The 17,764-nt window shown below is 40.3% G+C and overlaps 1 protein-coding gene across 1 annotated transcript in view; it reads right to left on the bottom strand.

Moving 5' to 3' along the window:
* Positions 1-550: 550 nt before the first annotated feature.
* Positions 551-17,764, bottom strand: part of LOC308066534 (uncharacterized protein) — a 31,238-nt gene continuing 14,024 nt past the window's right edge. The window contains exons 3-7 of the mRNA XM_080393970.1: positions 9,782-9,855; positions 9,331-9,424; positions 7,148-7,215; positions 3,730-3,800; positions 551-946 (exon numbers count right to left, since the gene is read on the bottom strand). Of these exons, the coding sequence (XP_080250096.1) occupies positions 897-946; positions 3,730-3,800; positions 7,148-7,215; positions 9,331-9,424; positions 9,782-9,855 (357 nt within the window). The 3' untranslated portion in view covers positions 551-896. The remainder of the gene's footprint in view (positions 947-3,729; positions 3,801-7,147; positions 7,216-9,330; positions 9,425-9,781; positions 9,856-17,764) is intronic.

Here is a 17,764-nt window from a genome sequence, read left to right as displayed (position 1 = left end):
TTCCTGTTTCAAAAGAACTAATCCTATAGCTCTATTAGGCTGTATACTTGAAAATTCTACAGGGTTCAGGAATGGAAACAGTAGTCCAGAAGCACTGTGAAAATGATCTCATTTACAATAAAATTGCTTAGGAAATCCATTCTTTTTGGGGGATAATAATGTTGGGAAAGATGCACATGATCTCATCTGCTCTCTCTCTGTATTTCGTTCTCTGTTTAAGACAGAAAAAAGTCCACTGCGATTCCAGGCTTAATTCTCCCAACAAAGAAGGGCAGGATTGTCTAGAGTTTGTTTTATGTTTCAGTTCCCAAAGAATATTCATATGAATCATTCATATTAGTGACCAGAAAAACTAGATAACTACAAATACACGACTCTGGAAATAACTTCTCGCCTATCGAACTATCTGAAAGTGTTCTGATTAACTGCATTATATCCATATGCTTTTGATTATGGCTTTAATTGACGATCGTTATTTAACTACAGGCATTTGCAGCGAAAACATTCTGTATGAATAATTATATGATACATTAAAAAAAAACCAGTCATATCTGTTTCCATTGTGCAGTTTATTATGTTTCAAATTAGAAAAAAATTACTAAGTATTTGACAATTCACATGCATGAACTCAAACATTTCAGCCCAGAAATATATTCACTTCTTTCAGTCTTGTATTAAGGCGTTCAGGAATTTCACCTAGGCCGACAAATACCTGGAGTTTTTTTAAAAAAGAACCAAAATAGAGAGACAAGCCATAACTCAGTTTTACTTCTGTTAACAAATATGACCAAAGTGAGTCCTGGTAGTACACAGTTGCATTCTTTATCTTTTCAATTGTGTGTAGCTGATAGGAATCAAAGTGATTGGGAAAGAGTTATCTTCAGCAAAAGTTTTCTTCAACAGTGTCTTGATTTGGAGTGCTGAATAAGCCATTGTAATGTTATGTCTGCCAAGATAGATAAAACAAAATGAAAAACTCAACAGCCTGTCAGCAGAGTGTAAAAGGGCAACAGAACTAGAGCAGGTTAATACAAACTAAAAAAAAACAAACAGAACCCACAGGCTCTCATTTACACCGAATTAAAAATTCAGTACTTAAAATTCCAGATAAGGTTTTTTTGTTTGGTTGGGTTTTGTTTGTTTTTAAATTATGTGCATTTTCTATTCTTGATATATGATGACTGACATCAAGTTCTCTAAGCCACTGATGAAAAACTGTTGGAAAAACAAAGATTTAAAATGACCATAAAATCAACTGTAAAATCCAGACTAGAATGAAATGTGGTGTGAGAACAAAGGCAGAAATACAGAACCAGAAGGAAAGAGAAGGACAAACATCTGACAAAGCATTAAGAAGCCATTTAGGTAGGTTGCAGGAGCCCAAGGTCTCTGAAAGACATGCAAGACTGCACTAAAATTTGATAGCTGAAATTGCTATCCCTCCTGATACAATCTAATGCATTGTGTTGAAAACTGCAGCAGTTCACAAACTGATTCATGAGTGGATTAGATGTTTTTGCCTCAAGGCAGTAACATCTGTCACGGAGGTAGCAAGGATGTCAGGGGGCAGCACGAGCTCTAGTCCTCAAATTCAAATTTGTTGCAGTATCTGTCCTAAGTTCAAGATAGCACTGCATGAATATCCTGGCAGACCAGCTTAGGCACTGAGACCGCAAGACAAAAGCATCCCACGGCATCTAAAACGAAGCTAGTATCTATATACTGATCTTCCACAGGCTCTCAGGACAGAGAAACTGGCAGCCTTAGACCTACACCTCCTGATGAGACCAGTTAGCTAGGCTGCAGTTTGCGCTGAAAAACGACTATAATCTCATTCAACTGCACTGACATCAATCAAAAATGCAGAGGAAGAAGACAGCTCCCAGTTTTCTCCTTAACAGCCTAGTAGTTTCATCACTTTAATAAACTAAATATATTTTCATTATAGCTTTTCATTATAAATTATATTTTCCAGTCCTTTGATCTCTCTGGGTTCTTGTCCAACCTCTTTTGAGTTTCTCAAGGTCTTCCTCAAAATATGGCACACAGTCCTCCAGTAATGCCCATACAGTTCCAAACACATGTGATATATGCAGTCTGCTCCCATTTGTTACACCTTTGTGCAAATATTCAGGAACCAGGTTAGCCTTCTAGGCACAATGTTACACTGGAAGACATGTGAATGATTCTTAGTTAGGATTTGAGTCTTTTTTTCATCACTTCTCCCAGGACTTCTACAAGGAAGTGATCTACACGGGTCAGCATTAGTGATCATTCTTACTGTTTTTCATTTGCAAATTTCAGAATGCTTTTTGTGCATGCTTTTCTCCTCTAGGCCATCTACATAAATGAACCAGGACCAAAGCCTATTGTCTCCAGGATCCTTTCAGAAATTAGGCTGATTTTACCAGTTTCTAGTCACAACTAACACTTCTGAGACCCTCCACTGCAGCCTTGCAATTTGATGAGGGTCAAGCGCTAAATTTCTAAGACCTCAAATACCTTCACTGCCCTTCACCTATACAGATAATCCTGACCGTGTTGTCTTCCTCAGTTCTTATATCCCAAAGTCAATCTTCCCCAGTCTAACAACACATTCTGTCTCCCTCCCTCAGAGATAATTGCTGCACCCCAAGCTGCAGCAAACCTGGGTCTGGTCTCCTTCACACCAGCGCACCCAAATCACGTACACCATTTCCAAGAGAAGTCCTCATTGCCTAATGCGTCCCTGCACACAGCCGAAATCTCCCCCAGCTCTCCAAAGCCCGTCCAAAGACAGCGCAGTCTCCTCACCAGCTCCCTACCTGGTCCTCTCTGCCTAGGATGGAAATTTCCCCTGCTGCTGAGAGAAAGTGGCTCTCCTCCCATTCCCACCCCTACCATCTCTCCTTCAGCTGAGCCCTACAGAGCTGCCCAGCTTTTCTAACCACTCTGGCTTCCTCAAAAGCAGCTTTAACCCAGGCTGTATCCCTCCTGTCCAGCACTGCTTAGCAGTGTGCAGGGAAGAAGCATGGCACAGAGGCAGCATGCCCCCAGGCTGCTGCTGCTGCTGGCTCAGCCTGTGCTTCAACCCCTTTCTCCCACCCTGCGCAGGGAAGGAAAGGGAAGAACATGACAGAGACAGGAAAGCAGAAGAAAGGGAGAAGAAAGGAGAGAAAGGAAAGGGCAAAAAGCAAAGGCAGATGGAAGACACCTTATGGGGCTTTTACAGGTCCTCACTGACTTCAGGATACACTCTCTCCATCTCCAGTAGGACAAAAGCACTAGTCCCTCAATTTGAGGAACACAGCCATACAGCCACATGCATGTAAGGCCTGATCACAAAGTAAAAGCATGTACAGAACAAAACACTTACCAAAATTTTTTTAAGTATCACCTAGTAATTGGAAAGCCTTCATACCCAGTTACTATTTTCAAAAATGTAACACAGTTTTTGTGAAGAATTCAATTACTTTGGGTTTTAAATATGCTTTTCCAAGGCCCCTGTGAAATTAACTTCTTAACTTCTCATGAAACAAAGCAATTCTACAAGTGACTTTTAAAATATATATAATTCTATTCTAAAACAAACATAATTGCATGCAATATTTGCAACAAAATCTTTTAAAGTAAATTGAGATTTCCAGTTACATATTGGAATTAGATGTTAGGAACTCATTAACGTTTTTGTAAGATCTGATCCAAAGTACAAAGTATACACTGATGATGCTGTAAGAAGAAGCAGCTTACCAATGTTATCCTTCTCTTTACAGGAAATAGAATAGCAACAGATTTCTCTGTCTTGAATAGCTGAAAGGTTTCTACAGAAACAGAAACAATAAAATAAGTAGTGTTACAACTCCACAAAAGCTGACAACAGAAATTTTCATTAAATTACATGTTTTCTGCTTTTTACTCAGTGGGTTCAATTCTACCCTCAGCTATTACATTTTTAAAAATATGCTACTGCTGACAAAAAAGCCCAGATTTCTTAAACTGTAAGTCATTTCACAAAAAATCAAATTTCTCATTAAGTCAGTGTAATGGTGAATAATAAAAACACATAAATCCATGAACTGAAAGAAACATTTTGTAGAGGCAACCAAGTAACACTACCACGTCTTAGCATTCACCTTTTAATCTTTTCACTTAGAATTCAGAGGTTTTATCTCCAATAACTCTTATAATCAAATAACAGTACTCAAATGATCGCACCATTTATCTTCAGGATGTTTATATCATACTTAGATTAATCAGATCTGATTCCTACTGAAACCATGACTCTGCATTTAGGAAAGAAACTGATTCTTAATTAACTTCTGTTTCTTTCTGGGAATTTCCCTATCCCCCTCAGAGTTTCTGAGCGCTTTGTTATTTTTTCATTTATTTATTTTCACACAAGTGACACAGACATGCAGGAAACAGATTATGTTCCTGAAGCAGATGGGGAGCGGAGGCACCAAGAAGGAAAGAGTCTCTAATAAAGAAGAGAACTAAATAGTCACCTCCCTGGACTTCAGGAGAGTAGACTTGGCCTTTTCAGGAATCTGATTGGGAGTCCCATGGGATAAGTCCCTGTAGTGAAGAAGGGCCCAAGAAAGCTGATTAATATTCAAGGATCATCTCCAAGCTCAAAGGCAGCCTATACTAACAAGACTAGAAAAAAAGCCAAGAGGCATAACTGGATGAACAGTGAGCTCCTGGCAAAACCCTATTACAAAACCGAAGCATACAGAAGATGGAAGCAGGGACAGGAACCTTGGGAGGAATACAGAAACACTGCCCCCAAGCATGCAGAGCCCAACCGAAACTGGATCTCACGAGGGATGACAAAGGCAACAAGGGCTTCCACAAGTACGTAAGTGACAAATGGAAGACAAGAGAAAAAGTGGGCCCATTGCTCAATGAGACAGCGGACCTGGTTACACAGGACATGGAAAAGGCAGAAGTACTGCACGCTGCCTTTGCCAGCAAGATTAGCCTTCAGAAATCCCAGGCGCCAGAGACCCGGGGGAAAGTCCAGAGCAAGAAAACTGTACCCTTGATGGAAGAGATCAGACAATACATAAGCAACCTGGACATAGAGAAGTCCACAGGCCCTGATGGGATGCACCTACGAGTGATGAGGGAGCTGGCTGATGTCATTGTGAGGCCACTCTCGATAACCTTGAATGATCTTGGTGACTGGGAGAGGTGCCTGAGGAGTGTAGGAAAGAAAATGTCACTCTTCAGAAAGAGCAGGAAAGAAGACCCAGGAAACTACATGACAGTCAGCCTCACCTTGATCCCTGGGAAGGTGATGGAGCAACTAATCTTGGAAACCATTTCCAGGCACATGACGGACAAGAAGGTGATTTAAGAGTACTCAACATGGATTCACAGAGGGAAAATCACACTTGACCAACTTGATAACCTTCTACAATGAAATCTACAGTTTGGTAGGTGAGAAGACAGCAGCGAATATTGTGTACCTTGACTTCAGTGAGGCTTCTGACACTGTCTCCCATATCCTCATAGACAAGCTGAGAAAGTATGGTGGACTGGATGAGTAGACAGTGAGGTGAACTGAAAATTGATTGAATGTGTGGGCCCAGAACGTAGCAATCAGTGGCACAAGGGCTATTTGGAGACCAGTAACTAGCAGTGTACCCCAGGGATCAATACTGGGTCCAACCCTGATGAGCATCTTCATCAAGGATCTGAACGAGAGGGCAGCGTACTCTCAGCACACGTGCAGATGACACAAAACTGGGAGGAGTGGCTGCTAATCCAGAGTTATGCTGCCATCCAGAGGGACCTCCACAGGTTGTAGAAATGGGCTGACAGGAACCTTAAGCAGTTCAACAGAGGGGAGTGCAAGTCCTGCCCTGGAGGAGGGACAACCCCAGGCACCAGCACGTGCCAGGGGCTGACTGTCTGGGAAAGCAGCTTTGCAGAAAAGGACCTGGGGGTCCTGGTGGACACCAAGTGGAACATCTAGCAACGTGGCAAAAAAGGTTAATGGTGTCCCAGGCTGATTTAGGAGGAGTGTTGCCAGGCAGCTGAGGGAGGTGATCCTTCCTCTCTGCTCAGCACTGCTAAGGCCATACCTGGAGTGCTATGTTCAGTTCTGGGCTTCCCAGTACAAGAAGGATGTGAAGCTGCTGGACAGAGCCTAGTGAAAGGCCACTAAAATCACTGAGGGACTGGAGCATCTCACATGTTAGGAAAGACTGAGAGAGCTTGGGACTGTTTAGCCTAGAGAAGAAAAGGTTCAGGGAGGATCTTATTAACATCTACAGGTATCTGAAGGGAGGCTGTAAAGAAGATGGAGCTCAGTGACAGGACAAGAGGCAATAAGCATAAACTGAAAAACAGGAGGCCCCCTCTGAACATAAAGAAAAAATTTTACCTCTGAGGGTGACCAAGAACTAGCACAGATTGCCCAGAGAGGTTGCAAAGTCTCCATCCTTGGAGATATTCAAAAGCTATCTGGACACAGACCAGGCCAATCAGCTCTAGGCAGCTCTGCTTGACAACGTGGGTGGACAAGATGACCTCCAGCTGTCCCTTCCAACCCCAGCCATTCTGTGTTTCCCAAGTACCAGTTTAGTTGCTCAGCCTTTGGACCATCCTTGTATACTGAAACTTCACTTCCTATTGATTAAAATTATGCAACTTGAGACATAGAATCCTACTCTGCAAAATACACTAGCCATTTTTACAAAATTATGCACTTCCTTTACAATTACCCTTACGATGCACAAATTTAAGTTAGTTTCAGTAATTCCTAAGTATATGCTTTGGATACATGCCAAAAATATCTGAATTACTTAGAGACAGTAGTTTGAAATGGTTCTGTTCTAATACCATTTAAGCATTTAACTGCCACTACAATGTACTCTGAAAAGTGAAAGTGAGCTTGTTACTATTTATAGCAGTTGTATCTTCAGTGATGGGAAAACAGGATTATCTGAAACAACTTTATACAACCAAAATAATAATCAAGAGAGGTTCAAATCTACTGCAGTGTTATCAGCCTAGATTAGTATTCCAACTGGTAGCAGAGCTCTAAGTGGAGTGTCTGAGAACGTAAAATGGAATCTGTTATAGCTGGTTATTGCCAGAGACTACCAACAATTTCCTCTTACACACTGCCTCAGCTTTTTTGCATAGGACAGCTACTTACAATTTCTCAATTAACTGCTTTTCATCCAGTGCACCTGGGAGGTCTCTTTTGTTTCCAAGGACTAAAACCTGAAACAAATCATTCATATTCAAGTTATATCTAGGAGCAATAAAATTTTATTTTTTTCTTTAACCATTTGTGGGCATTATTTTGGATCTTGCAGATAAATATTTACAACACAATAGTGGACACACTCAAAATGACCAATCACTGTGGGAGCATCATGGAAATCCTGCTCCTAGTCAGGGTCGGATGCTGGATGCACACCCTCTGAAAACTGGATCCAAGTATTTCTGGGTGATTCAGTATCAGAAGTCTCCTCTGGCAGTGAATCTCTCCATTCCAGATAGCATTATAGGATGGTGTCAGACTGCATGAACCTAAACCTGGAGGAGAGCACACACCAGGCGCACTCAAGCCATCAATGGACATTCAAGTCACAGGACCAGAGTAATGTTAATGAAAAGCAGGGCCCTAGCAGTAGCAGCTGGGTCCTCAAGACACAGACAGGATACTCTTTACAGTTTTGCTCCCCTGCTTTTCTTAACATTGACATACTGAATAACCACGCATCCAATCCATGTATCACCCAAGCACCAGCCAAATGACTGATTCTTCCTGCTCCACTTTGAGCATCCACAGTAGAAATCAGAAAGGCAGCTATTAGGAATTAAATCTGAGAAACGCAGAAAATTTACTGAATAATAATACATGCTGGAACTTAAAAGAGTTCCTATGCGATACTTAAGGTTTCCAGTATAAATTAAGGCCAGATAAATGCGTTGAGCACATTCTAAGATAAAGCAAGCAATGGAAGGTTTTTCTAATTATGACTACATTATTGTTTACCAAATGTATTACAATTCTGATTCAAGACTGTCCCATTATTTCCCACGAATCCGGAACACATTAAAACTCATTACTTGCAGTCTCAGATTAATGAAGCTACCTTAAAATCTATAATGCCAAAGCCTGAGTACAATACATTGAAGGAAGTTCAATACTAGTTACTACCTATGAAATCGAAGTAAGTAAAAAATACATTACTGTACCTTGGAAACTACCATGCTGATCAACTGGACAATTGGAATGTGATATTAGAACATATAAAAGGAAAGGAACTTAATTAAATACTTCTGAAGATATGAGAGCTATCATTTCAGGAAGGAAGTGCAAAGTAAAACAGGATGTGAAGACAGTACAAAGGACAGACAATGCCACACGCCATGAACAGCATGGCTATATAGATTTCTGTAGGATTTGTTCAATATGTCCTTAACATATAAAACCACCACAATAATTGCAAACTATAAAAAAAGATTGAAAGTCCCTTGAAAAATTCTCCTTCAAGAATGGATGTGTGAGAGCTTTACTCTCACAATGATTTCATGTTGGCTGTCTACTCATCCTCAGATCACTTTGATTCCTTGCACTGGTCAAGTGTCCAAATATTTGCTTACAAAAAAGGGGCCAAGAAGAGCATACCAAGTTGCGGGTAACCTCTTCCTGATTTGTATGTACCTTTGTTTTCTTTATTATGATCACAGCTATGAACTCTCAGCTGGTGATGTCAGCATCAAAGATCAATGCTAATCCCTACTAGGTCTAAATTGGCAGATTACATTAATTACATAACATTAGTCTCCACCTCCATAATTCCTCACTAGAATTTCAGCAAAATATACTATTCTTTGACACATCCCATTGGAGAATGGACGCATGTTTGCATCTTTTCCACACAGTTTAGTTTGAAAAACTAAGAAGTCAAGCTCCTCCACAATCTCTGGAAGCAGAGGACACTCTTTGATGTTAATGTCTGCCAACATTCAGAAAGACAAAGCTCATGTGCGTTAAGATACTGCCAGAAACATTATCTGTGTCATTGGTTCAAACCCAGTCAACAAGGGGACAGACTGGAAGTAATTACTGTCTGGTAATAACACATGTGAAAATGATTTTTTTCAAAATCTATGCTGACCTTTAGACAAGAAAACATACGGTGCAGTACTGATAAGATGCTGAGTCCCCTGAAATAATTTCACAATAATTTTTGTAAGAGTACTCTACGTATCAAGGCTGCATCATATTTAAGCCACTATTTTCAAGAGTCTGGAGGAACCAATTCATGAGGATTGTGGCTACACTGTCTACATTCAGATAAGAATAATAATCAAAATACTTACTGGAATTCCATGCAATTGTGGCTTATCTATCAAACTGTGTAGCTCATTCTTTGAAGCTTCTACTTTCTCTAAGTCTGCCGCATCCACCATGTAACTGCAATGGGAATAAAGTTATTTATGGTATTGTCCATTGCTTGCAGAAAGTTGCATTAAAACATCTGAAATGTGATAAATATTTTTGCATTGACAACAGCATTAGAACAGTCCTGAGTTGTGTAAGCCTTGCATTTATTAATACAGGAAGACAGAGAATTAAATATGGCCTGTGTGGGAAAAATGACCCGGAACATGCAATTACTTAGATATCTGGGTTGCTAAATGTGTAGAACACACTATTTTTATTGTGTTGGGTCTTCTTATGTGACGGAGGTGGACAGGAAGAAAAGCATATCTATACTGACAGTATATATTTCAAAATACATTTTGTATGGGCATATACAAGAAAACTTACACAACTGCATTGACTCCTCTGCAGTAACGCTCCCACATGCTTCGAAACCTTGGCTGACCTCCAATGTCCCATACCTGGAAAAGGTAAGAACACCTCAAACCCAAAACATTTTTGAACTACACAGTACTAACAGAATGGAACAGAACAGAACTCCTCTCACATGCAGCATGCATGCTGTATTGACAATGCCTAAACGTAGGCAGTTTCTTAGATGACCTTCCTCAAGAGACTGGTCTTAGCCCCTTCCAGTCACTGAAGGAGAACAGGCACATTCACAGGGCATGTCAGTCCTGTGACATTAACAGCTCCAAATGTCCATTTGGAGAACACTACCCTTTCCCACTCACTGCGAAAGTCTTACTCAGATACCAAAGTGCATTCTTGCAAATACACGGCCCAAAACCCAGAAAGAATAGCATCACTGTATGAAAACAGTTATGACTTTGCATTTTTTATGAGGTTAGGGAGTCCTGAGTTAAGAATGCATCAGGCCTTCAGCAGGATAAAGACAGATATTAAGTAAATAAAGAACTGGTCAGAGAGCAGATTGAGTCCGTGTAAAGGATGATATACTCAAGGGAGCTCCAATACCTCCACAGCTCTCCCATTTGTTCATCAAATGTGCTTTAAAAGACACATGGATTAACTGATCAGAACCAGAAAGGAAAGAGTAGTGTAGGGTAGGCCTGAAGTGATTAATCAGTAGATCTTAAGGAAAGGAAGCTCAAATTCTGCTCGGGATTTTATAAAGCTCCAATCCTGCACATACTTATGCATGCTATTAGTAGCCAGCAATCCCACTCAGTTCTGTATTGTTAAAAGACTTACACATTATTCCCTGTACAGGAATTATTTATTCTGCTTTGCTTGCAAAAATTCAGTATTTTTGGTGGATGACAACCAACTTGTTTCAAAACTGGTTCCAAGATGAAAATACTAGAGAAAGTATCTAAATAATGTAAGCAAGAGCTGTTGATGATGTAGTCGTTGCAGCTACATCCAAAGACAGTTGCATTACAAGTGACACTCCTATTAAGACAGTGATGAACACTGAAAAATAAAAGGAATGGGTTTGTTCCTATGTCAAGGACAAACAGAACTAATAGTTTATTTTAATCAGATTTAGCTATCAAAACAATATGTACCATATACTAGATCTAGAAGGCATATCCATTACAGCACAAATTAAATTTGGAAGTAACATATACAGAACAAAAATTTTCTTAAGGGTTGTTTTCATTTTTATACTTTATAAATCCAAACACATCAAACCTGTGGTGGCAACAAAGACTTGCACAAAAGAGTGAGACTTAACAGATGCTTGGGATAAGCCGTTTTTCAAGGATTATATTCTTAATTCCACAATGCATAAATCATATTTATGTATCAATTTAGCTACCATTTTCAACACCTTATGTTCATATTTTATAAAGAAGTATTTCCCAATTCACCATTAAAATCATTCCCCGATTGATATCTTATTGTTTCTTCTGGCATAAAATTAGTCCACGCCTAAACGTAGATTGCCTTTGATCCCTTTTATAAGATCAAGAATTTTACATATGAAAGAGAGTTGAGTGAACTTCTGACCATGAACTGGAGATCAATTATTATCTGCACTGACATCTGAAGCACTATTTCCAAATTCTTAATAAAATAAACCTTTTACTTTAAAAGCTTGAGTACACAGCTCAGTATTATAGTTAGATGACAAATCTCACACCAACACTAATTATTCCAGTAACCCATCAGGACCTTGAAACTATCAGTAACCATCTGGTGCACATCTGTGTGTCTGGAAAAAGAAACTAAATTATTTTCTTGGTAGATCAGAGAAAGAAGGGGAAAGAGGACAGGGAAGGCCAGTACTAAGATTAGATTTTTGGAGACTGACAGAGATTATTCCTGGAAGCCACAAAAATCTACATGATGTAGCCTGGACTAATCACAAAATAAGTAATACAAAATAAAGAAATACTGGTTTTGTCCTTGTTTGATGATATACTAGATCTATACTATATGAAATTGCACTGCAGAACAAGTATTACTCTCATTAGGAGAAAGAGTCACCTTGAAATAATAGAAAGATAAGTCATTTCCAGTCAGTTTCCCTAATAAGACTTACGGGTATTCATTAAAGTAGAACACAGATGACACAAGATAGACTAGGTGTTTTTAATAGAGCTTGGGAACCCTTTTGATGTCAATATATTGCTATAATCATCTGAAATAAAGAAAGAAAATAAATGCATGAAATAAATTTTTATAATTCCTCACCTCTTTGCCTATGAAATTTTCTACTATTCTTTATCATATTTGACAGTCAATGACAGAGTTAACTACTTTATTCTGAACGTAAATCTCTGCCCCAAACCATTTCCACTGTACATGACTGAACAGACAGATCTGTAAGAATACAAGAGGCACCCAGGGAGGAAAGGGGACAGGTCTTAGTGTTAAAGAAGTTGTCTTGCATGAGCTTTGCAAGTTTTGTACATCACCTATTTCTGTATCCCATTATTTAATACACAGGTAAAAAGTATACTCTGGGTGTGAATTAGGAGAGGCAGAAGACTACACCTTGACAGCAGAATATATAGCTAGCTATAAAAAGAAGTTTATTTTGTCTTGGTGTTTTTAAAAAGAGACTCAACTTCAGAGTGCTCCCATGGCTTTCATTGGTCCCTCAGGAGTGAATTTTTCATAACATTTAAGAAGTATTTTATCCCTAGAAGACCAGCTGATTTTAAGAATCAGAAAATGCCTACAGAATGACCCAAACAAACAGAGAAAAAGTTTCTTTGATACCCAGCACCACTGATACACCAGCCTCACAGAAGACTAGAATCTCAAGGAGCTGTTGTTTAGTCTCAATCTCAAATGCATACATCTTATTTCTACTGCATTTTATAAATCACCATTTTATTTGTTCCTATCTGCTCCTATAAAGAAGTAATTCTTACTGTGCTTGCAGGTCTACACTCTCATAAAATAATGCAATGTTTTAATTTGTAAACTAGATTAATCACCATACTTTGGAATCATCATCTATCATAGTGCTTATACTTACCTGTTAGACCAAATTCTTCCAAAACAGGAATCTCTCTAGATAGGTCTTGTTCAATTTCTTCATGCGGATCTAAGACGACTCCTCAAGACTGCAGCTACCAGCTATGTTTAAGGAGCAAATCCTTTTTTTTTGCACAGAGGTGTATCATAACAGTTGAGCAAAAATGCAGCTGGGGAACAGGTTCAAAGGTTTTCTAAAGCTGTCAGTTACAGGAATGCTCGTTAATACTCCAGTTGTGTTTCTTTTAATTAGCTTATATTGTGGGAAGGCTTGGTGGTTAATGAGCCAGTTGCAGGAAATGTGTTTTCTAGATGTCAGTTTACATTGCTTTTTTCCAGACATGCTGGGTAGAATATTTGTTGTGGACAGAGATGCATACAAGGACACATCTGAATCTCAATGTCAATGCATGGATTCAGTACCTACGATCTCACAGCAGTCAGTGAAGCCTAGAGAGCCATTCTGCGGACTAGATGTAAAGTCTTCTTTAGGATGACAGAATTATGCTTCAGCCTTGACAGTACTGACTAGAGCTCCTCTGACTTATTAAAGGAGCAGACATATAGCTGTTTACGTTCAGACATCTTAATTTGCAAGATAAATCCAACACTATAAATACTTGAACACAGAAATGTATCTTTCTGCTTGGAAGTATTCAGAAAGTATGAGCCATAAATCTAACCTGAACAAACAGGTGAGGAAATTCTAAACACGGAAGAGCATTTGGGCAGAGTAAGGTAGCACCAGCAACGCCCAACACCATGTTGTACACAGACAAGTCCACATATACTGTGACCAATGAGCTCATCCATACACAGCAAGCTGTCATACAGCCAACCCAACACGTAATGACAGTGAGCGACTGGAAAGCAGGGGATTAATTTCCCTCAACTTCAGCCACCCAAAACCCAGGCATCTAATCCAAGTGATCAAAATTTCTCTGCGGCTACTGAACAGCTCAGAGGGCACCGACAGCAGGAAATGATTGCATCTGCCTAACCCACCTTGCCTGCCAGGTGAACCATTCTTCCAAAGCCAATGCTCTCCACTAAGTTCAGACAACTGGCTCAAGCTGGCTTCCTCCTTTTCACCTGGCGAAGCTCAGGGGAGACAAATCCTAAATAGTCCCTATTCTAGACTGGAATCTTCAACCAGTAATGTTCAGCTAATAAATGGGAAGAATAAAAAGAGTTAAATCAAGTAACATTAAAATTTTTAATAAATTGCCCTGTGGATACAAAACTATAGAGCCTTACTTGTAGTACCAGCCATGTAACCTATTACGGAAGTTAGAAATACCTTACTACCTTAGAGTACCTACTACCTATCTATTATAGTATACTTAGGAAATGCCTTTACAGTTGCTTTTAAAGCTGAAAAAAAAATATGCCACATGGCTACATTTTCTGCAGGCAATACTTCTCAGAACACTATGTTCTTTGAAACCAATCTTGGTCTTTAAAGAACCCTGTTGTCACACCTCACTGGTGATGAAGTCCAACTTTTAAACATTTTTTGCAACAATGTATTTTATTTTAGTCACGTCAGACAGAAAAAATGCTATATGCATGCTTCAGTTTATAATTTCACCACAGCACTTTCACTGAAGAACTGGAAATGGACTCAGGCTTGCAACACAAAATGTCCGAGTATTTTCAACTCCTGAAAACAAGTACTGAGGCATTTTAATGGCTGGGGTATTTCTCAGTGATCAGGATATATTTGCCATTTTATCAGAGACACAAGGTACAATGCTGAAGTGATCAACAGGTGGATTTTAAATAGGACACAAAACCAAAGTTTCAGAAACCTTTTTCTGAAGCTCTCGCTGCTTACATCCACATTGTGTTCTAAGGCAGCAGAGTACCAGGGTACCCACCTTTAGAGATAAAGACTGTAATCTTCTCAATCAAGATGTAACACACCTCTGAATAGGAGTCAATCCATCCTAGCCTCAATACGGTGTCCTCCCCGAAGTAGAAAGCCCTGATTCTGCGTGACCACGTGCAATACTTTGTACTCTCTCTTCAGTCTCTAGACATCAAAATCCAAGAAATTATGGTGAAAGTTGGCATATAGCTGTAGGTAGAACTTGCATTTGGAAGACTGAGGACAAGGAGACCAGAGGCAAGGACACTGACAGCTCAAAACAGCTGATCAGTAACTACTGTAGTGATTATTAATTCTGCTTGTCCTTGAAGAGCATATAACCACGAAAGCAAAAATAAGTATTTGCTCAATAGCAGAGAAAAGCTAGGAGGATGTACAAGTGTGTATGCTGGAAAAAGGTAATCTAATATTGGTAGATTAGACGAAGAGAAGGACATTCTCCCATGACAGATTTAACCCCATAGAGCTGCTCCCTGGCTTGTGTGTCCTCCTTGCCCTCTACCTCTCAAGTCTGAGCAATCCTGACAGACTCCCAGCATTTATCAGTGAGGCAAAGCTGCTGAGGACAGAGCTAAACAGGGGCAGCATTTATGATCCCCAGGTGTCCCAACAAGATGTTGGAAGAGAACATACATTTATATAAGCTGCAGATAAGCTGCACTTCAAGCTTGGAGTGGATAAAAAGAGCAGAATCCTGAAGTATCCAGACCACCTAGATGGATGGTCTGAAATAAGGCAGCTGAAATGTTCAGAATGCTACATCGGGACAGAAGGAACCAAATGCACTAGCACAAAATGGATAATAATCAGGCAGAGATGCAAGACAAAAGTTTGAGCAGTTCACAAAGTAAGTATGTTTCAACAGTGTTGCACATCTTAAATCAGCATATGCTAGCAGAAGCATCTTACGTACAATTTTGGAAGTATGTAGTGCCCTGTTCTCAGTGTCAGAGAGGCTCCTATATTGGTTTTGAGTATCGGTCTATAGAACAGACACAGACAAATTGGAAAAAATCCAGATGAGAAAAGAAAGGGTGAGAAGCAATTTTGAAAATATGATCTATCAAGAGGGGAGGGGTGAGAAAACCGTAACATTTCCCAGGAAATGGCTGCCAGATACAGAAAAGAAAAAAGAAGCTCAATTAGTGAAAACAGCAACTCATGTCAGGTATTAGGAAAAAGCTTTCTAACACTTGAAGTGAAAGAATATTGTACCAAACAAGGGATATCGTAGAACCTTCTTCACTGAAGAACAAATTTTAAGAAAACATTACCTAAGATATGTGGGTAAATATGTGATTCACCTCAAAGCAAAAGTTTGGTTTAGATGATTTCCTTGAGATCAGCTCTTGGCCCTCACTTTTAGGAGTCCTAACAGTTACTCTGAATCCCTGGTGAGACATTCGACACTGCCTGTTCTGACTCAGGACACTGGCTTCTGGCCCCATGTGTTTGTCCCAACCACTGTAGACGTTCCTACCTAATGTATGATCCTGTCTCACACTGCAGCATGCAGCTCCCAGCACAGATGCATGTGCATGTGCTTCTCTCCCCAAACTATCAGACAGGAGAGTGCTTTCATACTTTCCCTTCTTACTTGATCATTGAGTAGTTCTGAGTATGCTCCATACTTCTCTGAGACATTCTCTACCCTCATTTAAGCCCTTTTCACAGAATCACAGAACCACTGAAGCTACTAGGGGCCTTTGGAGATTGTAGTCCAGCTCACCCTGGTCAAAGCAGAGTCACATAGAGCAGACTGCTCCAAGGATAAAGACTCCAGAACCTGCCTGGTCAACCTGTTCAAATGTTCGATCACACTAAGTGCCTTGCCCCTTGTCCTGTCACTGGGCACCACTAAGAAAAATCTGGTTACATCTTCAGGCTGTATTGATGACATCTCCCAGAGTTTTCTCTTCTCTAGGCTAAACAGTATCTCAAGTATCTCAGCATCTCCTCATATGAGAGATGCTCCAGTCCCTTAATCATCTTCATGGCCCTTCACTGGACTCCCCAGTAGCTCCACACCCCTCTTGTACTGGGGAGCCCAGAACTGGACACAGTACTCCATGTATGGCCCTACCAGTGCCGAGTAAAAGGGAGGGGTCACTTCACTTGACCTACTGTCAAAGCTCTTCCAAATGCAGTCCAGGATGCTGTTGGTCTCGTCTGCAAAGGTACACCGCTCACCAACGGTGAACTTGGTGTCCACCAGGACCCCCAGGTCCCTTTCTGCAAAGCTGCTTTCCAGCCAGTCAGCCTGCAGTGGTACCTGGGGTTGATCCCTCCCAGGTGCAAGACTTTCTATCTTCCTTTCCTTAACTTCATAAGGGTCCTGTCAGCCCATTTCTCCAGCTTGTTGAGGTCCCTCTGGATCATAGAGTAATAAAATCCTTTAGGTTGGAAAAGACCTTTGAGATCATCAAGTCTAACCATTAACACAGAGCTGCCAGGTCCATTACTAAACCTGAACACCACATCTACGTGTCTTTTAGACACCTCCAGGGATGGTGATTCCACCACCTCCCTGGGCAGCCTCTTTCAATGCTTGACCACCCCCTTGGTGAAGAAATTTTTCTAATATCCAATCTAAACCTCCCCTGGTGTAACTTGAGACCACTTGAGGATGGCAGCACAACCCTCTTCTCTATCCGCCACTCCTCCAAGTTTTGTATTGTCAGCGAACTTACTAAGGGTGTATCCTGTCCCATCATCCAGGTCACTAATGAGGACACTAAACAATCCCTGGGGTGTATCACTAGTAACTGGACTTCCTGCTGTGGGCCACAGCCCTTTTGAATCCAGCAGTACAGCTTTTCCTTACACACAACTATCATAAATAACTAGGGTATCCTACAAAAACTCTTTATAGGAATAAACACTTGACTTGAAATCAGCCCAGATACAGCACAGTCTTTTCAGAGTGACCCAAGCCATATGGAATAGCCAGTATTTATTTTTTTTTCTGAATTTTTTGCTGAAACACTGCTGGAGCTATACAGGCAGTACACAGGAAGGCTTGT

This window comes from Falco punctatus (genome assembly GCF_963210335.1).
Source record: "Falco punctatus genome assembly, chromosome: 6".
Lineage (NCBI taxonomy): Eukaryota > Metazoa > Chordata > Aves > Falconiformes > Falconidae > Falco > Falco punctatus.
This window is presented reverse-complemented; position numbering and strand designations above follow the sequence as displayed.